At 33.6% G+C, this 22,551-nt stretch overlaps 1 protein-coding gene across 2 annotated transcripts in view; it reads right to left on the reverse strand.

Moving 5' to 3' along the window:
• GRID2 (glutamate ionotropic receptor delta type subunit 2) overlaps window positions 1–22,551 on the reverse strand; it is a 1,388,009-nt gene that overhangs the window by 1,098,961 nt on the left and 266,497 nt on the right. For both annotated transcript variants that reach the window (XM_061191720.1, XM_061191719.1), the window contains exon 2: window positions 21,704–21,859. In XM_061191720.1, coding sequence (XP_061047703.1) covers window positions 21,704–21,859 — 156 coding nt within the window. The remainder of the gene's footprint in view (window positions 1–21,703; window positions 21,860–22,551) is intronic.

The following is a 22,551-nucleotide window of genomic DNA, read 5'->3' on the forward strand; positions in this document are numbered from 1 at the left end:
AAATATTAAAGCTCTAAAACTACCTTGTTAACTATGAGATAAAAAGCTTACTATTATTACTTTATGGTCATTTGTGCATGGGTTCATTTCTTTTCAGTAGTTCAAGTCAGAATTATGATGATGAATGATGATCTTTCATAGCTATTGGTTTCTGAGTATCTATTACACACCATTTTCTTCTATGATTTTTTTCTAATTTTTATAAAAAGCTTCCTCTTACATACTACACTTTAAATGGCCATGTCTATTATTACCCTATTAATTTTAAAGATGGGGAGATTGAGGCTTATACAGAGAGTTACCATCTATAGGTTCAGGGCTAGTAAAGAATGTGACTTAACTAGGATTTGATCTCACTGTTCCTGACCAGTCTTAAGAATTGGAGCTGAGCCTGTGTCTTTGTAGAATCTGAGAAATTTTAATATATGAGCCATAATATTAATTTTAATTAAATGTACTAAATCTGGGACTTTGTCATAGATGTATATGGCTCAAAAATAACTTTTTTTCCAAATGCTAGCCACAAATTTATGCCATATCATGTGGCTCTCTTTTTTAATAAGATGGTGAAATTCCATATATAGTGGAATTTTGTGGGGTCTTTAGGTCTAAATAAATAAAAGATAATAAAAATGGGAATCAAAATATTGCAAACATTAGGTTATATAATTCTGAGCAAACCTTTCTTTATTAAATATTTATTCTCCCTTATCCTTTTACACAGTTTGCTTTGAAACAATTGGCAAAAATTATATTCTTCAAGTCTATGATATAAAATTTCAGTTATGTTCATAGATAAAGTATTTTTGAATAACGCATTCATGGAAAATATTGAGTTCCAACTCAATGGTGCCACCTTTTACACAAACAGAAGGAATATGACTATGTGGGTGTTAGTGGTGCCACAGCGTTTACTATGCTAATTACTCCAGGAAAATCATAGCAGAAGGAAAAAAATCTTGCTTACATGAACAGAATCAAGTTCTTCTTCAAACTATTTTGGTATGAACACCTGCCACACCATCGCTGACTACTAAAATACACATATATCTTATTCCACTGGAATAAAATCTTCTCAGGGCAAGGATGATCATAGATAGAGATCTTTCTATTTCCAGGACTTAGCTCCATGTTTACATATAGTTTTCTTAATTTAGTAACTAAGTAAATAATATAGCTATGTTTCATATAAGCTGGAGGAGTCTCTGTCATCACCCAGGCGAGAGAAGATAAAAATCTATTTTTTCTTGAGTGCCTGTTTATTCTTGTGATGTATAGTTCACATTGAGGATAAGCAGGACATATATATATATATATATATATATATATATATATGAATGATGTATTTACATTCAGATGCTATTACAGTACATTCTAATCATATAAAGAAAATCAGGTACTTTACTCAACATAATAACAGTTAAACGTACTGCTTCAATGTATATAAACTAATGCATGTTCACTAAATTGAAGTTTTTATAAAAACTTGTAACTTTTTTTGGGCTTCCCTGGTGGTGCAGTGGTTGAGAGTCTGCCTGCCAGTGCAGGGGACACGGGTTCGAGCCCTGGTCTGGGAGGATCCCACATGCCGCAGAGCAACTAGGCCCATGAGCCACAACTACTGAGCCTGCGCGTCTGGAGCCTGTGCTCCGCAACAAGAGAGGCCGCGATAGTGAGAGGCCCGTGCACCGCGATGAAGAGTGGCCCCCACTCGCCGCAACTAGAGAAGAGCCCTCGCACAGAAACGAAGACCCAACACACCCAAAAATAAATAAATTAATTAATTAATTAAAAAAAAAACAAACTTGTAACTTTTTTTTAAACAATCAGCCTAAAATCTTCAGAAATGTATTAGCTTCTCACAGATCACTTCAGAGCTTATTTAAATATTAACCTAGACAACAAATTTTTCATCTTCAAAAGCTTCCTAATGGTGCTGAACTTTATATATTCAAACTAATTTGGAAAAAAACAGAAACTTCAGGTCCAGGCTAGCATGGGCCTGCATGCTGCTGATTACTGTGGATTTAAAAATAAATGCCATCTCAAAAAATAAATAAATAAATATATAAATAAAATAAACGCCATCACTCAATAGATCATATAGACTTTCCAATCCACCACTTACTGGAATCTCACAATACATCTGTGAAGTCATCTAGGTATTTTTTACCCCCATTTTACAATTCAGGAATATTTACTCATAGAAACTGCTTAAGAGTCAGAGTCAGGAACAAAATTCATGCTTTAGACTCCAGATTGGACTCACTTTCCACTATACCACTTTAAATAATTAGGATGATTGTCCCAGAACCAAGAGCTAAATAATATACTCTATAAACTACCATAGGATAAATGAAGCCTCTTAAACATCCTTAGGAAATCTTCTCTTCTAAAAGAGATTGGTGTTCACTGTGAACAAATAAACTGGAAAATCCCAAGGGAAAAACAGAATTACAGCAAAATTCTAAACTCTTTACTTCTCTTCCCTTTCTTACCACTCTCTTTTACAGAAACATCAGAACTCCTCAAATATTCACATGTGGACTGAACAGAAACAAGGAGAATATGGAAATTGCATCCATTCCAAGAGAAATTATTTTCCCTTTCTAATGGCTCATTCACTCACAAGATTTCTTATAATTTTAAGAAATTTCTGAAGATAATCCCTAACCATAAATATAGATAAAACAATATTTATACCTAAAATGGTGACCTTCATTATGCTGACAGATTCTGAATATTGCTGAAGAATATTATGAAAGGTGGTCTTACATAATCTCTTACAGATTCTTGCTATGAAATCTCGGTTTGATTCTTACTATGACTCAGAAGTATTTTCAACCATTCCTAATTGGCATTCCCCAGCAGCATTTCCAAACCTTTTCCACTCTCCACTTCACTTCCCCAATGTTCCACTGCCTTAAGTATTATTGAGATGATTATAACCACTTCCCGTGAATTTCCTCAACTTTCCTTCTCCATATCAATAAAATGATTGTTTCCTTAGGTTAAAGTTCAAGATTTACCAAATCTTTCTTTCTAACACCTTACTAAGCCAAATTGCTTTTATAAATTTCTTTCCCACCTCCTTGAGATTTTTTCTACTCAATTCAACAATACCCCCATGTGTTCACATTCAATGTTTCACTAAATTCTAGCTATTCATATACATATAACTTCACCATCAAACACTGAATAAAGACTCTGCTGGTGTTGTTCACTCCTTCCCATCCACTTGCTCCTTACTGCTTGTGCTGGTCTTCCATTAATACCACAAACACTATAAAGAAACTTCTCTGTATAATTTAATCAGGGGTTCTTCATCTCTAGAATCCATGGACTTGGTACAGCCCATATCCAAACAACATTTAATGACAGTTAAGATAACCACCCCCCATTGGGAGATTGGGATTGACATGTATACACTGATGTGTATAAAATGGATGACTAATAAGAACCTGTTGTATAAAAAAATAAATAAAATTAAATTAAAAAATTTAAAAAAAAAAAGTGGGTCAAACTATAAATTTAATTTATGTGGGGTCCTGTGATACAGACCCAAAGCAAAGGTAAAAAAAAAAAAAAAAAAAAGATAACCACCCCCCCAAAGAAGGATTTTCTCCTCAGGGATAATGATCTCTACTGGTTCCTCTTTCAATTTCAAACTTGTTCTTTCTTTATTTCCTTTTTTCACAAAATATAAGTATTTGCAATGATACATCAATTTGTTTCTCTCCTCCTCTCTATTCCTCTTTGGTAATCTCATCCCATATCAGCTTTAACTTTCACCTCCAGACAAAGTGATGTTAAACCATTGCTCCATCCTTTCTCTATAGAGCCCCAGTGCCACTTTTCAGTTATATCCTGAAACATATATTCAGACAGGGGTTAAAATTCCAACTCTGACACTTATTAGTTATTTAATTTTGGTTAAAGTTGACTAACCTCACCACCTTGTTTTTCTAATATATACAAAGGACTGTGTGAGGAGTAACTAAATAATTTATGTAAAACTCATATGACTATGCCTTAACATACTAAGAATTCAGTAAGTGCGAGCTACTGTTTACACTTACTTACCCTATATGTCTTACTTTTTATGTTCCTTATTTCTATTAATTTTATATTTGTCTAGTTCCAAAGGCCAAAAGCTAGGAATCTTCTTTGATTTTTTTCCTTGTACTGGCCCCAGAATTATAGTAAGGTCCAAGTCTTCCAGCGGCATAGCTTCATAGCAGTTCACTTTTCCCCCTTCCCATTATAGCTATCCTAGTCAGATAACTTATTACCTCCCATTTAGACAATTTCAACAGATTTCCAACTGTTTTCCTGATTTCAGCTTCTTGACCTCTAGTCTATCATTTATATATTGTGGGATGCTGTTTTCTTTCCTAACGTAGATATACATAAATATACAATCATTCCATGACTCAAACCTTCTCATTCTTTGTTATTTCCTAAGATATTAAATTCAGAAACATTAGTTTGATATTCAAAACCTATTACCAGCTCATTTTAATTTACTATGCCAAACTTTTCTGGTCCTTAAAATAGATAAGGTTCCACAAACTAAACTATTGGTTTTTCCCTACCCAGAGTCCACTTTTCTGATACTCTTCTCTCCTTCTGAAATACCCTAATAAATGAATTTCATATACTCCCTACCATTAATTTTTTAGCTAAAATGATACTTCCTCTATAAAATCTTAATCTTATGATCTAAAGTTCTCTATCCCTACTATAAAAGGGGGAGGGATGATGTGGAACTTCATAAATGACAAAGTGTGAAGCTCAGCAAATCTCCCCCAAAAGCAATGATAAAACTGGACAAAATTGACCAAAATTTTTTTTCAGGGTTCTTAAATCTAACCAAAGGCATACAACAAATTGAAAATCACTTATTCAAAAAAAAAAAAACTACTGAACACTATATAAGAAGAGTACGTCCATGGCATTTTAGCCTCACCCCCAACCCCACTCCTCAGTTCCATTGGAAAGGCAGTTCTAGCAGCTAGGGAAGGACATGAAAACCAAAAGCTTCCATGCCAGTGGGTTGAGGATTTGATTCGGAGTGGTATGTGGGGGAAAAAATCATACTTATAGGCAGTAGAGAAAATGATAACAATCTAGGTATCAAACAATTAAGGAAGGTCAATACCTTACAAACCTGAGGTTGCAATACAAGTTTGATCAAGCAACAGACCAGAAGACTAGCCAGAAATTTAACAAGGCTATCTGGGGAATAAGAGAGTCATCGTGGGCCTTGATAAACTCCCATAAATCCTATAAATTTCCTCAACGTGATAAAAGGCCTCTATGGAAAATAAACAGTTAACTCATACTCAAATGTGAATGACAAAATGTTCTCCATCTAACACTGGAAACAGGAAGGGTTTTCTTGCCTCAAAATTATATTCAACATTGTATTAGAGGTTCTAAGCAGTGTAATCATTAAAATAGATTTTTTTTAAATAAATAAAATTTTAAAAGCCATCTAGATTAGAAAGGGAGGATTAAAACTTTTCATTTGCATAACATAATCTTGTTTGGAGAAAATCCAAAGGAATACATGAAAAACTTTTGAGTTCCTCAAGGCCACAGGAGACCAGGTCAAAAAAAAAAAAAAAATATATATATATATGTATATATATTATTTTTATATATTAGGAAGAACAAACTGAAAATAAAATACAGGAAATGATTCCATTCACAGTATCATGAAACTGAATAATATCCTAAGGAAGAAATTAAAAGCATAAGACTTATACAGTGAAAAGCAAAAAATATTATTAAAATAATAAAACATATTATTATATTAAAATCATAACATTCTAAAAAATGGAGATACATTCTACGCTCATGAAATAGAAGACTCAATATTCTTAAGATGGCAACCTTTTTCAAATTGACCTATAGATTTAACACAACCCTTGATGATTTCCCAGAAAGCTGTTTTGAAGAAATTAAAAGCTGATCCTAATATTTATATAAAATGAGAAGGACACAATAGTCAAATATAAGTTTGAAAAAAGAGGAAAAAGAATTTACTCAATTTCAAAACTTACTGTAAGTCTACAATATGTTACTGGCATAAGTACAGGCATACAGATCAAGTGAACAGGATTGAAAGTTCAGAAATAAACCTATATGTTTATGGTCAACTGATCTTCAACAAAGGGGCCAAGGCTACTCAGTGAAGGAAAGGATAATCTTTCTATGAAATAGAGTAGGCAAACTGTATATTCACATGCCAAAATACTGTCTCATACCACACTCAAATACAAACACAAAATTGCTCCTAGGCCTAAATATAAGGAAATAAATATATAAAATTTTAAGAAGAAAGCAGGAAAAATCATAGTGACCTTGAATTATTCAGAGAGTTCTTAGATATGATGTCAGAAGCAAGCTACTTAAAAGAAAAAAATTGATAAACTGAACTTCAACAAATTAAAATTTGCACTTCAAAAAGTACCATTCAGAAGCGAGGGAAAAAAGACTGGGAGAAAATATCTGCAAACCATATATCTGATAAAGAACTTTTACCAAGTATATATATAAAGAATATTTAAAGTTAAATAATCATAAAATCTAATTAAATACAAATAAGATTTGGACAAACACTTTATCAAAGAAATTATACAGATGGCCAGTAAGCACAGGAAAAGATACTCAGTATCATTAATCGTTAGAGACACAGAAATTTAAACCTTAATTAGATACCACTTTATATGTTTCACAAAACTGACAAGGATGTGAAGAAACTAGACTCCTCATACATTGCTGAAGGGAATGTAAAACTGTACACATTTTGGAAAACAGTTGCCCAGTTACTTAGGAAGTTAAACATTAATTTACCATATGACTGAGCATTCCCCTTCCAAGATATCTACCCAAGAAAAATGTTATGAACTGAATGTTTCTATCCCTCCAAAATCTGAGTGTTGAAGCCCTCAACCCTCAGTGTAACTGCATTTTTGAGATGGAGCCTCTAAGAATGTAATTAAGGTTAAATGAGGCCACAGGGGTGGGGCCTGATCTGAAAGGATTAGTGTCCTTAAACAAAGAGACACCAAAGACCTTGCTTTTTCTCTCCCTCCATGCACACACAAAGAATAGGACATGTGAGCATACAGGAAGAAGGCAGCAACCCAAGAGTGTTCTCATCAGACACCAACACTACTAGAAGTTTTATCCTGCTGCCCAGAACTGTGAAAAAATAAATTTCTGTTCTTTAAGTCACCTAGTCTGTGGTGTTTTGTTACAGCAGTCCAAGCAGATTATGACTCAAAATAAAATATATATGTCCTTACAATGACTTTTACATAAATATCCATAGTAGCATTTTTCATAATAATCAAAAAGTACAAACAATCCAAAGTCTCTTAACTTTTGAGTGGAAAAACAAAATGTGATATTTCTACAATGGAAAATTATTCATCACTTGAAGAAATATATTCTTGATACATGCTACAACATGTATGAACATCTAAAACTCCTTCTAAGTGAAAGATGTCAGACACAAAAGACTACATATTGTCTAATTTCATTGACATCAGATGCCTGGAAGCAATAAATCTGTAGAAACAGATCTGCGGTTGGCTGGGGCTGATGTGGGAATGGGGACTGATTGATTGCAAATGTGCATGAGGGATTTTGTTGGTGATGGAAATGCTCTAAAAACTGGATTTTGGTAATGGTTGCACAACTCTGTAAATTTACTACTAATAACTGAATCGTCATTTAAAATAGATGGATTTTATGATATGTAAATTATACCTCACTGCATCTGTTGGAGGAGGAGGAAGAAGAGGAGGAGAAGAAGCAGAAGCAAAAAGGAAGACAGACACAACTGTGGTGGGAAAAAAACAGAAGTGGAGTATTTGGTTCCTCAACATTGGTTATCCTCCCCAGGGTAGCAGGAGCAGTAGAATATCGGTCTCATATGGTAAGATGTTTACGGAGGTACTTATAATTGTTATGCTAAGGTTTAACCTACTGGAACAAGGAAGACCCAAAGAGGGTAGGTTTAAATAAGATAGGGGGTTATGCTAATATATTACAGTTCACCCAGGGCAGCTCTGCTCTACAGGAGAGCCAGGTTCCTTCTGTCTCATTCCTCTGAAACCTGCTACTGCATAGTCCTTACCAGCATGGTGAGAGCTGGGTCACAGACACAGCAATATTCCAGTTCATTGAAAGGGGAGAAGTGTTGTCTAGGGCAAGTAGCTTGTCTTTAAGTTGGAAATGACTTGTAACTTGTCCATACTTCCACTCACATTCTATTGGCCTTCTATATAACTGCAAGGAAAACTTGAAAATGTAGTTCTATTGGGGGTGGGGGGGTATGGATCCACCTAAAACTGCTATCGTGGAAGAGGAGAAGAATCTATTTTGAACAGTTTAATACAGTGGATGAAAACAGTTTATTCAACTTATGGTAACAGATAATAGCAATAATCCATACAAACTGTTGATGGTAAAGAGATTAAGCTTAAGTAACTAGCAGGTACACTGACTCTCTTCACAAGCCTGCTGACAGGGTTTCTACACACAACAGAAAGTCAGACAGGCTGCATCTATAATGTGTGGAAATAGGTGGCTGGCATCAATCCTAGGGCTGAAGTTCAAATAAGGGCTTCAATTTACAAAACAAATTTGCAAAAACCAGGCAGGGCCTGAAGATGTAAGAGACTACAGGTACTGGCCAGATAATTTACAGGTAGTTACAAAAATAAAATAGGTCCACAATTAATGGAAATCAGGTATTAACGTGGTCCTGAGAAGACAGGCGAATTCGAGTTGCTGATATTATTACCAGAACTTGTACACACTCTCTGCCATCCCGAGGGGCCCACATCACCTGCTCCCTGTCATCTTTCAGGTCTCTGCTCAAAATCATCTCCTTAGAGAGCTCTTTTCCTGACTGTTCTCCTTAAAATGATACCCCTAACTTCATCATCGCTACCCCTCTTATGCTGCTTCATTTTAAAAAATTTTTCATACCAACTCTTCAACCTGAAATTGTATATATAATTTGTTGTTCCCTCAACTAGAATATACACTCCAAGAGAGCAAGATATTTATGTTTTCACTACTATACTATGAGTTCCTAAAATAATTCCTAGCTCAGAGTAGACATTCAATAAATATTATCAAATAAATTGAACGAACGCACATACATTAGCAGCATAGCAAGGTTGGCAACAAAGCTGAGATGATGTCAAATTACTTCAAATGTACTGTTATGTTTGGTACCAAATACTGGGGTCACACTGAACATGCAGTAAAAAAACAATTATTTCTAGCTGTGGGTGAGGAAGAAAGTAAAAATATAAAACTAAGATCAGCACTCCTAGAAATCCCGTAACACTTCATTTTACTGCTACTGAGAACTTTATAATTGATTACACTTTGTTTCACAATTGCTTATATATATGTTAATGTTACTTATGTCTGTTACTTGCTAAACATAAGATACTTGAAGCTAGAAACCACATTGATTCCTCTTGATATCTCTTTCAGCAATAATTATAGTATTTTGCAAATTAAAAGCTCTTAATAATATTTATTTAGATGGAAAAATAAATTAATCAATAATTAACAAACAATGAATGCTGATTTTCACAGATTGCAGAGCATTTTTTATTCAAATAAACAAGCTTCATTGGCTACTTTAATAATATGACCAATAAAAAAATATTTTTAATTTAAAACAACTACCTCACTTAAAGAAAAAGAAAAGAGAGTAATCACAGACTGTGCATATAAAAGAAGCACAAAACAGGATATCATTATTCTTCACCTACTTCTATCCACCTCGGTTAGGAAACAATCCATGTTTTCATGTAACAGCACAGTGCCATGACACTCTGAGTTACAGCACACAATGCCAAATGTGTAGTAAAAATCCTCTGAGAGCATTAGTCAATGCATATGCATAACACTTTTATATTATAAAACTTGAGGGCTTATCTCTTTCTTTAATGTGAAAAGCAATTACTCTTCTGTAGATGTGGAATAATTATTTTAAAAATATCACTTGCTCTTAAAACACAGCGGAGGCATTGTGCTTTTGAAGCAGCCACTTTGAGCTCAAATCATTTCCAGTACTTCTGCTGCATTACCAAAAAAAAAAAAAAAAAAAACACTAAGACTTTGCTATATGAAGGCTGATGTCATTATTAATGTCTTTATTCATGCTTAATTTTACTTGCTGAATCATGATTTTCTCCATGTTGAATTCACTATTCTACCACTGGTTTTGGAAAGGTGTGATCTTGAAGCTGGGAACAAGATAAACACCTTGACAGAAAAGTTACCTTTCTGTCCTTGTGGCCTGATGCTTCCATTCTCAGCCCAGCCCCACCTCCAGATCATATTTTTCACAGTCACAAAGATGTATTTTTGAACATGGCTGCTTCTCTGATTAGATCTTTTCTCCTTTCAGAGTAGAAAGCATGCCTTACTATTCTTCCTCTTTATTTCTTCTTTACCGTCTCCCTTAACTCACCATCCCTAGGCTGTAAATCATCTCATTTTCTACTGAATTTTGTATTTTGTTCCTCAAGAAACCACTGCCTAGTAATTATGTTATCTGTGCGCATATATTTATTCTTCCTTAGTGGTTTAAATCCTTGAAGATGCAGAGTGCTCCTAAGTTACATCGACATTCTTCACTAATTCTACCTCACTATCTTGTACTGGGATGCTGAATAATGTTGGATGAAGGAAGGAATAAAGGATCTTACAATGTTGCTTATGCTTTTGTGGACCTTTTCTGTTTGCTCTTTCTCTGCTGCCTGCTGTTTGGCCATTTGCTGTTCATTAGTATCCACTAAACCATGGGTCTGGGAAATAAAGAGATAAAATGCAAAACAGTTCTTTTGTAACTTGCTATTTTCTCCTTATTACTCTTTATAAGTTACTAGGTAACCAAAAAATCTTGGCTGTGCAATTTGTCCAACAATAAAATATGTTTTTTTATTTTTTTCCTGCAGCAACTTAATAAGGAGTCTAGTTTGTACAATAAAGCACTCCTACAAAGGATGGAATAAAAGAAAGATATAAGGAAATTCTCCCCATAGAAAACAGAGTAAAATATTCAAGAATTTGTGAACAACGGATTCATCAACTTCCTTAAAGTAGAGGATTTTCAAAAAGAGACATTTAAGATCCACAACTGGAACATTAGTTTTCATCAAGTTCATTCCATTTGTCATATTATTTTAAGTAAAAAGAATTATGTCTTCTCCAAGAGAAGTCACTCAACTATGCTGTGGGGTGGCCATTTGGAGATCAGTCCTGCTTCTGGTCAGACCTCACGCCCTTCTGGAGGGATGCTGCCTCTCAGCATCTTTAACATCAAGTCAGCCTTTGTCGTGCTGCTAAAATACCAACGAACATGAAGATTTCATCTTGTAAACGACAGAAGATAAAGGTCTGTGTGAGGTGTTCTTTCTAAGTTTTGCAATATGATGTGCATGCATTAGTCTGAATAATACATTCCAACAGATAACACTTCCTGATTAGATTGAACAAGTCATCAACTCACATAGAGTGAGCTAAGATGAGCTTTTACGCATAGGCAGTTGAATGTAGTAGTTAATACTGATACGAGCTAAAATCCCAATAGGAAACCATGGCAAACTCAAAACAGCATAATTTGAGAAGGATTTATTTTTCAAAGACATAAACGACACAGATATGGGTGGGATGCAGCAGAAAAACGAAAAGTAGTACAAGAATTCAGAGGTCGTAGCAGTGAGGTAGTAACCAGTCCTAGGCCCAAAGGATAGAGAGGAGAGAAATTTGTGGAGTTCTGAATAAGAGTGACAAAGAGCAGGCTGCCTTTAGAAAAGCGTGACTTTGGTTTGAGGTAAACACCCAGCTCAAGGTGACCTCACACAGGAGACAGAAAACACATACCCTGAACTCGCTCCCCTCCCCCCACTGATATATGTCTGGGACTCCCAATTAGCATTCTTAAACAGAAACCAGAGTAATCCAGGAACTATTTTAAAGGTTTCAGATGTGACCAGTTAGCTCACCTAACTGTATCTCAGTTTCTTCATCTGTCAAAAGCTAGTAAGAGTAGCTTATACTGCCTTATAGCTTATAAGGCAGTCTAAAGATTAGGTGAAAAAAATGAAGCACTTCTAACAGCTCATGGAATATAATAAGCTATAAGTAAATGCCACTTCTCATTCTTGGGCTTTCCAAATGAGGCTCTTTTGTCAAGAGTATACAGCAAATATAAAAGCCACAAAATGATGTTTCTTTCCTAGTTTCAGATATTAATGTATCTCTGTGCATTACTCTGTATTAAAAGACCAAGAAAATTGAGTAAAATTCTTTCTTTTTTAGTATTTCGTCTCATTCCTTTTTCCTTTTCACTTATATGAAAAGCCCAAATGTTTCCATACCTATAATCAAAATCAGTTACAGACAGGTGAATTTCAAATCCCAAAGGGGTTCAAGAATGACATCCCCACGCCCCAGATGTCAGTGAGACCCGCAGGACCATCAGAATTTCCTTTAGAACGCACTCCATTTCCAAAGGGAAAAACTGAAGCAGATTTGGGTAATGAACTCATGAATAACATTGCTACCCAGCAAATAATGACTTCACTGATGGAAATAAACATTTGCAAAGCAACAGAATAAAAACTTGAGTGTTCAAAAGATAATCAAATCCCTCAAACACATGGAGCAAGCCCTGCCTCCAAATGGTTTTCTCATATGTAATTGCCTGGAATGCTATTTCCTCTTATCTGCATGGCTAGCTACTTGGAAACTTCAAATCTTAGCATAAATGTTCCTTTTTGTATTTTCCATAATCACTCCATCAAAAATGAACTCCTGGTTTTAAACTGCACACACACACACAGCCCACCTGTTATTTGTTATCATAGTATCACCATAGTATCATCTGCTTTGCTTTATGCCATTCTACCCTTTTAAAAAAAAGAATATTTATTTGCTTCTTTAGCTCTTTTTGTATATCTCTCTTACTAGATTATAAATTCCTTGGGTGCTTGAGGTTAATTTATCTCACTCATCTGTATAAACTCCTAATACAGTGTACTGACTCGTGCATTAAATGTATCTTACAAATAAATGAACACTTGTCATTTTCATTTTTTAAAGAATAATGAATTGTTCTTGGTGATTCATAGTTTTCTTCCAGTTGGTCTCCCCTTCTCATATTTAAGGTTTAAGCAATTTCCAAGGAAAGGAAGTGTAAACTAGTGATTCATTCTGTGCTCTCATGGAGCCCTAGCATAAATTTTTGATAATGAATAATGGTGGTTTAACAACAAACCTGCCTTGTTCCACTGTAACAGATATAGTAAATAGGGGGTTAAAATTACCCATGAAAAGCATGAGTCAACTTTGGAAGGATTACCACAAGAAAGAAGTGCTTGGTGAACTTATTTTGAGATAGATAGATAGAGATATAATATATATATAATATATATGGTATATATATATCATATACACATTTGTATATATGATGGCATGTATGGCATATATGGTATATAACATATAGACATAGTTTAATATATAGTTTAATATAAGCATATGTATTTGTATGGGTGTGCATATATAAATGTATATATATGATGAGTTAATATAGAGGTAAAACTCCTTTAAACTGGGCAAAATTACCTAGAAATTCAAAACAATAAAAAGATAAACTCAAAAATTTCAAACATAAAGATTATTGACAAATTAATGTAGCAGAATAAGAACAGGATTTGGGAGCAGACAGAATGAGGCTGATGTGTCAGTTTCTCTTTGACCAATAAGAATGTGTCACCTTTTTTTTTTATCCCCTAGTAACTTTCTATCATCAGAGCTACCTACACCGTGCTCAGTTTTAATAATATGAATAAGCACACAGGACCACCTCAACATATTCTATTTGATTTTATATAAGTGTAAATTCAAAAGTAAGGTACAAAAATTATCACTGATTATTCAAAGTCATTCTATTCAAAAACATTTTCTATACAAAGATCATATCTGACTTTGATTTGTAGAACAGTTTTTTTTCCCAAAAAAAAATTCTGAGAAAACATATTTATTTTTTACTTTGAAACATATTCCTCATGTATAATAGACATTTTATGTCTTTTCTATGTTTTTAAGTCTTTTTTATGTTTGAAAATACAGCTTAAGGAATGAGCTTAGCCATTCTTATTATCATATTATACTAGTCTATCAGGGACCAAAAAGCAAATATGTCTTGAAATGAGCCATGAATTCCTGAGAAAATAACATGATATTATGAGTTACTGAAGAAAATACTGGAAATTCAAAGAAACCAATGATCAAGTTTTTAGAGTTAATATTTGCCCATATTGAAATTAAAAAGTGCAGAACATAGAAAGATAACCTTTTAAACAATCATGTCAGAAATAAACTCAAAATACCAGAGACGATGCACCTCTCAAAGTATAAAGTTTTCCTTGAATTCATTTCTATATTTGACCCTCACATATATCACTCTTCTACAACATTATGCCTCTCTACAACTGAATTCCATTTAGTTATTACTCAGTGCCTTATTTACTTCACTGATTGTATTAAGCCTACACAAATCATCAGAAAGCTTTAATTTGGTCCCCACAGGCTTTCTCTACTTCCCAGAAATGGTAACAAGGTATTTTAAATCCTCCCAACCCTAAGTACACATGTTGCAATATCACTACTATTTGCCAAATAAATTACACTACAAGTGTAATTCTCATCTTCCTGTGCTGACTAGCACAACTATCCCCTGAAGACAGAAAAAAGCAGAAGCATTTAATTTATATAACATTTTTACAACCCTAGCATTCAGGATCTTGATAAGGAACAACGAGGGGGAAAATAAAAGACACTGACCAGGCAGTTATTAAGCTTAGTATTATCAATGGTATGCATGGGAACTACCAATACATGTGGTAAAGTATGTTTGGGAAGGTATATAAATTTATGATGGACACATGCAATGGTGCTAAGTCATCATGTACTCCACTATTATGAAAATGCATTTAGATTAGTAGAGGAACAAACCATAATTGTTACCCCATGTACTCATCATACAACAATCACATGATCATAGTAGTCCTATGGAGTATGTATTTATCCCCATTTTATGAATAAATTGAGGCTCAGATACAATAGGTGTGTTCAAGGTCCCACAGATAATAAGAGATGAAGCAGCATTCATATAAAGGCAGATTTATCTAATTCCATGGCCCATGTGCTTAACTGCCATGTTTTTTCCCCCAAGCAGTACAAATGGTATCAAATTAAAGCACATACTGAACCAAATGTAAATATTGTGAGTGAACATAGTACAATATGAAGAATCAAGGATCAAAAAGGGGATGAATGAGGAGTTTTTACAAAGCACTGTAATGGGAGGTCAAAAGGAAGAGGAGCACTTGTAGGTCAGGATCTAACACATGATAATAAAGGTTAAGCTAACTGTGTTAAGATTATAAGGCAGCCAGTGGAGAGCACAGCATTATACACAGTGATTTGCTCAAGGCTGAAAGCTTAGAGGCACCCCAAAAGTACTTGCTGAGTCATTCTTTTTTTCCCAGAATATGCAATTACCTATTGCACATTGGCTTGTGTGTCCTGCTTTTAAAAGCAAGTGTTTCAATGATGATTCTTTTGAAAATTACAAAATAATTTGACAAAATATTGTATGGATACTACAAGACTATGCATAATGTGATTCCCATAAATCTAACAATACTTGCCAAGTACACACAAATATAAGTTGTTAAATGTTAAAATAGAAAGTCGGATTCCTTTTGTTCTCAAATTAAGCAAGTAGACTGGATCATGTGAAAGTTGGATATTACTGATAGTAGTTTTTAAATTCTGAATATAGTTAAGTCATTTTTGGTTTGTCAACATGAACAAACTATTTTTATGACTCATTACAATTGCAGAGTGTACATAAGTGTGGTTTTTAACCTCATAAGCCATATATTCCGAGTCACTTTATGACACAGAGGTGATTCTTTTACCAAATCAGTATCATAAAAGGCCGATTAAAAACTGAATTATGCTTCCATAATCATGCACTCTATCCATAGAGGTAGCAAGAGAACAGAAGAAAGGGGTATGATATTATTGCAAGAAAAATATTTGGTAGAAAGAAAGAACACTTAAGCAACAACCAAAGAATACATCTTTACTTCCATTAAACACAGCTTTCATAGAAAGCTGCTAAAGATTCTTCTAAATAAAACAAGATCCAGAGCAGCACACATTGCTAAAATATATATTTTATGAGGTAACTTACACAACAGTACACAATTGTAGATAGTAGGTAAAAGGCCCCAAAGCAGAAAGGCTATAAAATTATGATATAAAGACCTATAAATATCTGTATTTCAATCTATTCATAGTAATAGAGATCTGTTACTTTAAAAGTGTGGTATTGAATGACTTAAGGGAAAGGCTTACCAATACGGGAGTACAACAATAAATCACAGAAAAAAGAATAAAATTTAGCTTTGCAATGTGTATCTTCAATAAAATTATATTAAAAATACTGAATTTCTTTAAAAAAGAAATTCCCTCTCTTTTCTGAAAAAGAAATGTTTTAAAAACCTAGAACACCATGTTTCTTTCTACTATTAACACAATTAAAAACACAAGTTATACGTAGAAGGCAACGACATAATGTCTTTTCATGCTCTAAAAATCCACAGCCCACCTCAGGTACATGTTTACGCTTCCTGCAGGCAGACATTCTTTCCTCTCATTTGCTATCTCCTATTGTAGCTGGCCCAATCTTGGAACAGTAATAGGTTTTTAATAAGTATTTGGATAGATTGATTTCACTGCGTACCCTCAAAATTAGATTCCAAATACACATTATTTTAATCCTTCCTGATAGGCAATTCTTTAATGGAAAGGCATAGTATGAGATAATTAAAAGAATGCATGCCTGAGTTGTCCCTAACAGATACAGAATTCTTTATATTTTAATACTACATTGATGATAAGTACTAAAGATCACACAATAAGCAGATTCTGAATCCAAATCTTATAGGCCAGTCCTTAGAAAGTGGCGGTAGGGAGAAAAGTGATCCAGAACTTGGCACTGGGGAACTGACCAACCTAAACATCCCAGACTCATGGAGAGAATCAGGTGGTCCAGACAGCCACCAAATGTACATCGAGAATCCCTCCTGCTTTGTGAGTGTCTGAAGATGGCCGGTCAGCTGCAACACTATTCCTCTACCCCTTCGCACGTGTAGCTAGGCACCAGTTACATAAAGAGCGTTGGGCCTAGAGACAAAGTACGACACTGGCCTTGATGTGGAAAGGGAAGAAGGAATGAAAAAATGGGAAAAATGAACAAATGAATGAATGAGAAGAATTATAACTACAGGATGTTCAGAGATTTTTTCTTGGTTCCTAAAGCCACAATTTTCAAGTTCAGTTGTCAGGCAATTCAAAAAATAAGCTGAAATTGGAGTTATCAAAATTGGTCCAGGAAACACTGGCTGATGAGGTATACACACTGCAAGCCTATACTAGGAAAGTTGCAGAATCCAATCTAAGAATTTTGGAATTAGCAGATTTTTTAATCACAGTAAAAATATCCTATTAAAGCAGAGAGAAATATAAATTATGAGACTAAGCCCTGGAATAAAGCATCAAATAGTGCAGCCACATAAATCATTCTTTTACATTTACATCTTCTTTGAACTCAGATTTAGCCTATGGCACCAGAAATATTCACAATGAATTGTGATGTGTTTCAGAGAAGTGCTTTTTCCTACTTAGATTTCCTTATACTGTTTATGGCTCTGCTACTCTTCTGTTATCCCTTTTACACACGTGATACGGATACGTGTATATTAAAAATAAAGAAATGAGACTGATTTCAGAAACCATAAATGAAAGCAGTCTTATTGTTTTACACTTAACAGTAGTTTTATTTTGTAAGATATATGAGGCAAATCCAACTGAAATCATCACTGTATTAAAGTGAGATGTCTATTTTTACAAGACTCTTTGGGAGCAATCAATGTTCACGCCCTGGTGTGCAAAGGAGTAAGTTAAAGATGCACCAGGCTGCAACTTGGAAGATAAGCAATCTCAATCATGGCTGCTTTTTGTATTAAAAGCAGCTTTTATAACTATATTGTTTATAATGGTTTTTAACATAGCAGAAAGGAGAATAATTATGATAGTTACTCTTTTTTCTTTCAAATAGAATCATTTGTGACTCTACAGTATAAATCCGTCCTTACACTCTTTTCACTATGCATTTCATTTTTAGGTATTTTTCCTAATAATTATTTCAAAATGTTTTAACTGAATCTTGCCATTCAATATCAACAGTGCTTAACATCCCTCCTGATACATCTGATGTATGCAAGAATTATACATGCAGTCATATTTCTGCATTCACCTTCCAATGTGAACATTTTTACAAATGCATTCTCCTTACATTCCCTGACCTTATTTTCTTATAAATCCCCACCTTTCGTGGCCCATAGTGGTGTTGGTCTCAGTTAAGTGCTAACAATATAAGCAATTGCTATTGCTTTCAGTAGAGACAGAAGTGCCTTTCACACCAGCCATTTGTGTATCTATGTTATATCCAGTATATAGGTCCCACAGAGGAAACAATCTACAAAAGAGATGTAAGGAGAGAAATCTAGCAACAGCTGCTTTGGTCCAGGTCAACTGAACCTGCAAAAGACCCTTTCTGGATTTCGGTGATAATAATGAGTTCTTTGGGTTGCTGTCAATAGTTGGATGAGGTAGCAGAACAAAGGACAGCTACCATATATCCTTTAATCAATTTTGAAGTCAGCCACAGAAAAAACTAGGAGGCAACTTCAGCAATGTGAAGACTTCTCTAAAGAGAAACTGAATAATTATAATTTCTATAATCCTTTAAGAATCTAAATCTGGAAATTTGTTCTAAAGATTTGTGCAACATCTCATCTATAGAGATGAAATTCACCTTAAAAATACATCATTTATGTTCTAATTTCTTCACTATTTATATATGAGGAAAACCAAGGATGAACGAACTGAGTGGATTATACAATGCAACTGCTGCTGATCAACTAGATTGGTATTTTTCTACTAACCATGCCATCTAAAACCCATGAACATAAATAGTATATATCACAGCAAAACCATGCTCAAAACCATGAATTTTTAGATGTTCATCAGGAATGCCAATGCATAAACAATCGGTAATAATGATATCACTGAATCTCGTGTCCATCTTTAGAATGTAAAAAACAAATAAGCTGATTTAAGGACCTCTATTACAGATTTTAATGGTATCGCAGCCAAGATATGATGATAGAAAAGTTGGTCATCTTTGATGGTTCAGTTGAAGTTTTCTTCTAAAATACTTCCTCAAAACATTTAAGAAAATACTCCGGAATACTTTTTTGTTCTCTTTCAGTTGAATATTTTCCCTTATTTTTGCAAACTAATCAATTACAATAAGAGCTCTAGAAAGAATTATTTTTACTTCTAAAATTAGCTGAGATCTTTCTTGATATTGAATGGAGAAACAAATTAGCTCCAGAGTTTCCTAGAACTTATTTCAGGTTCATTAGCCAGAGCAGACCATCAAAATAACTGGTCCAGAACATCCTGTTAGTATCAAAACCCATCAGGCAAATTGTCAAGCTCTTCATTCTTTCTTGACAAATATCTAGCTGTCTCTATCTTGGAAACTTAAAACTTATTTACTCTCTCAATTTTCTTTCAGTCCACAAATTCTTCCAAGTCACAATAGTTCTTTTGAGAGATATTTTTGTTTCCAGAATTTAGTTGGCAGCAGAATGGCTACACAAAGCAATATGTAAACAGATTAACTGTGGTACTTTAAAAATTGTCTTTGTTTTTCAAACTGTAGTCTCTAAAAAGGTGTGAGGGGCATATTTATTCAGTCTTTCTAATTCCCTTCTGCTCATTGTATTTTTTTTCATTGCTTTATCCACGTTTTTTCAGTCAAAGTGGACTGTTTAAAAGCATGAATATTTTAGCACGTCTTCAAAGTTAATTTACAATTATTAACATGTAGTTAATAAGAAGACAGTCACAAAAGTCAGTCAGTCCTAATTTTTTCCTGCTCTCATTCCAGTCAATAAAATTAACAGTTGAGAAAGAAATATCATAGATACTTCTTTTAAAGAATAATATATACTTCTTAGTGCATATATTCTTTTACATTATTAGGTATTTTCCACAATTTCTACTTTATTATTTTTGCAGACTGTTTTATGAATTCTAACATTAATTTAGACAGCTTTTAAACATTTCTATAGAAAATTTATCAACATAACCATGATTTAAAGTTACAAATTCCCAGGATAATTCTGATTTAAAATGTAAGAAAATAAGTGGGTGCTTCTATTAATCTGATTTTTTAAATTGATGTTTACTTATTAAAATTAAAATTCCATCATATTAATATGAACAACCTATTTTATGGCAAAACAACTTTTACTTAAAACAATTCTGTTCATTTTATTAAAATAATATTTTTTTACTCCATCAAATTAATAAGAAGTAAAATCCATTAGCCCACTAATCATTCTAACCATTCTCTTACTGACAGAAATAAGCATAAATAAGCTTTGGTAGTAGCCAATGCCACTGATCAAAAACACATTCCAAAAAAGGTTACCTGTATATCATGCAGATACATTAAATTAAAAACATTTATCTTCCTTACCTCTTCAATACTTTTCTTTAAAAAGTTTCCTGCCAAACTTTACTCCATTTAATATCTTGTCCATATTTTCTTCTGCCAAATCCTCTTTAAGTTTTTAATAAATGTTTCATTTAACTAAATTAATTTTGTATTAGTATCTTTAGTCTAAATATATTATCACAATAAAATATAAAACAGATTAACAACAAATACTTTCATGGACAATGATTACTTTGCCGATCAAAAGGCTAAATATTTCATTAGAATAATAGCATCAAAACTAGAATTTTATTAGTGTATGATCTTTCAATCAAAACCTTTGTTCATATAAATGATCTTCCAGTATAATAAAAATAATTTGTATTTGTATGACTTTGTACCTATGAAATATTTTAATTCACTCAAATATACAGAGAGAATGGAGAAAAGTGCTTTAATATTTGGCACATTGTAGAGAGTAAACAATTTATAGCCTAGGTCAGTATGTTAGGATCCCAGCACAAAATCTTTGATTTGTACGTAGTGTCTGAAAGTTTTCCTTCTCAAAAGGAAAACTTTTGAGAAGGAAAACTTCCTTCTCAAAGAAGGAAGTAAATTTATTTTAAGTAAATTTAAGTAAGTACATAAATTCCTTTCTTATCTTACCTCAAAGAAGACAAAAGTAAAAATTCAGATAGAAAGTCGTATTTTTAAGGAATGCTTCATTTACACTGAAGTCATAAAATGTTGTAAAGTTTATATTATAAATATTTATGACCATTTTCATATTATATTTCAAGTAAAACAATAACTTTCCACACTCTGCCCTTTCAGAAGTGGAATACAGGATTAAAATTTACCAAATACTCTAAAAGAAAAGCAATGCAGCAAAGATGCAAAAATGATGTCCATGTTTAATGGCATTTTAAATTTTTAATTTCATTGCCATTTGAATTGAACCAAAGAAACAAACGAAATAAAAAGTGGAGTGCTGATGGACCTTACCTTCTTGAACTGCTTGAAAAGGGTTGTTGCCATCAACAAACGTCACCGAAAATGTGATTTTCTCAGTCTGTAAGATCTCCTCGTTCTGGTTGAGGTCGCCAACTGCCGTGCGAAACACCTCATCATCCTTTTTGGCAGATTCATCAAAAATTGCTCCTAGAAAGAAGTGAGTATCGCCATTAAACAATAACATAAATATTCTGTCATGCCCTCCGGAGTTACACCAAAGAGACTTATGAATTGAAAAACGTATACTTTCACTTAAAGCATGCACTTTATTTATTACTGAAACACATTGTACTGGAAGCAGTGTGAGAGCTAAGCAGGAATGCAGTTAGTTCTCCCAAATGGAAATGATGAATAGTACATCAAAGTGTTTTGCTGGAAGAGTATCGGGAAGACATTATAATAAATACAAAAAGCCTTTGCAGGACAAAGTGGTTAAATACACTGAATGTCTCATGTCATGAGATCTTTAAGAATTCATAACTTGTAGAATTTTCTTTTCTGAATAATAGGAGAAAAATCAGGAAATTTTCTGAGAGTCCATTCATAAAGTAAATAGGAATCAAATTTCTACAATGATCTTAATTTACTTTTTCTCTTTATTTCCTTCCTTCTTTCCTTTCTTTCTTTCTTTTTTTTTGAACAAGAGTTTCAGTATCTTTTACAATAGTAAATTCAATAATATTTATTAAAAATTTAGAGACATACAAATCTCTGAGCAGAAGTAATGGAGACATATTTCCTGAAGAACTAACACAAGTTCTAGTGAATAATTATGGTATTTTTCCTTCATATGTAATAATGATGATGATGATGATAAGAGTTGTGGCTAACTTTTATTT

Source organism: Eubalaena glacialis, chromosome 5, assembly GCF_028564815.1.
Source record: "Eubalaena glacialis isolate mEubGla1 chromosome 5, mEubGla1.1.hap2.+ XY, whole genome shotgun sequence".
In the NCBI taxonomy this organism is placed as follows: domain Eukaryota; kingdom Metazoa; phylum Chordata; class Mammalia; order Artiodactyla; family Balaenidae; genus Eubalaena; species Eubalaena glacialis.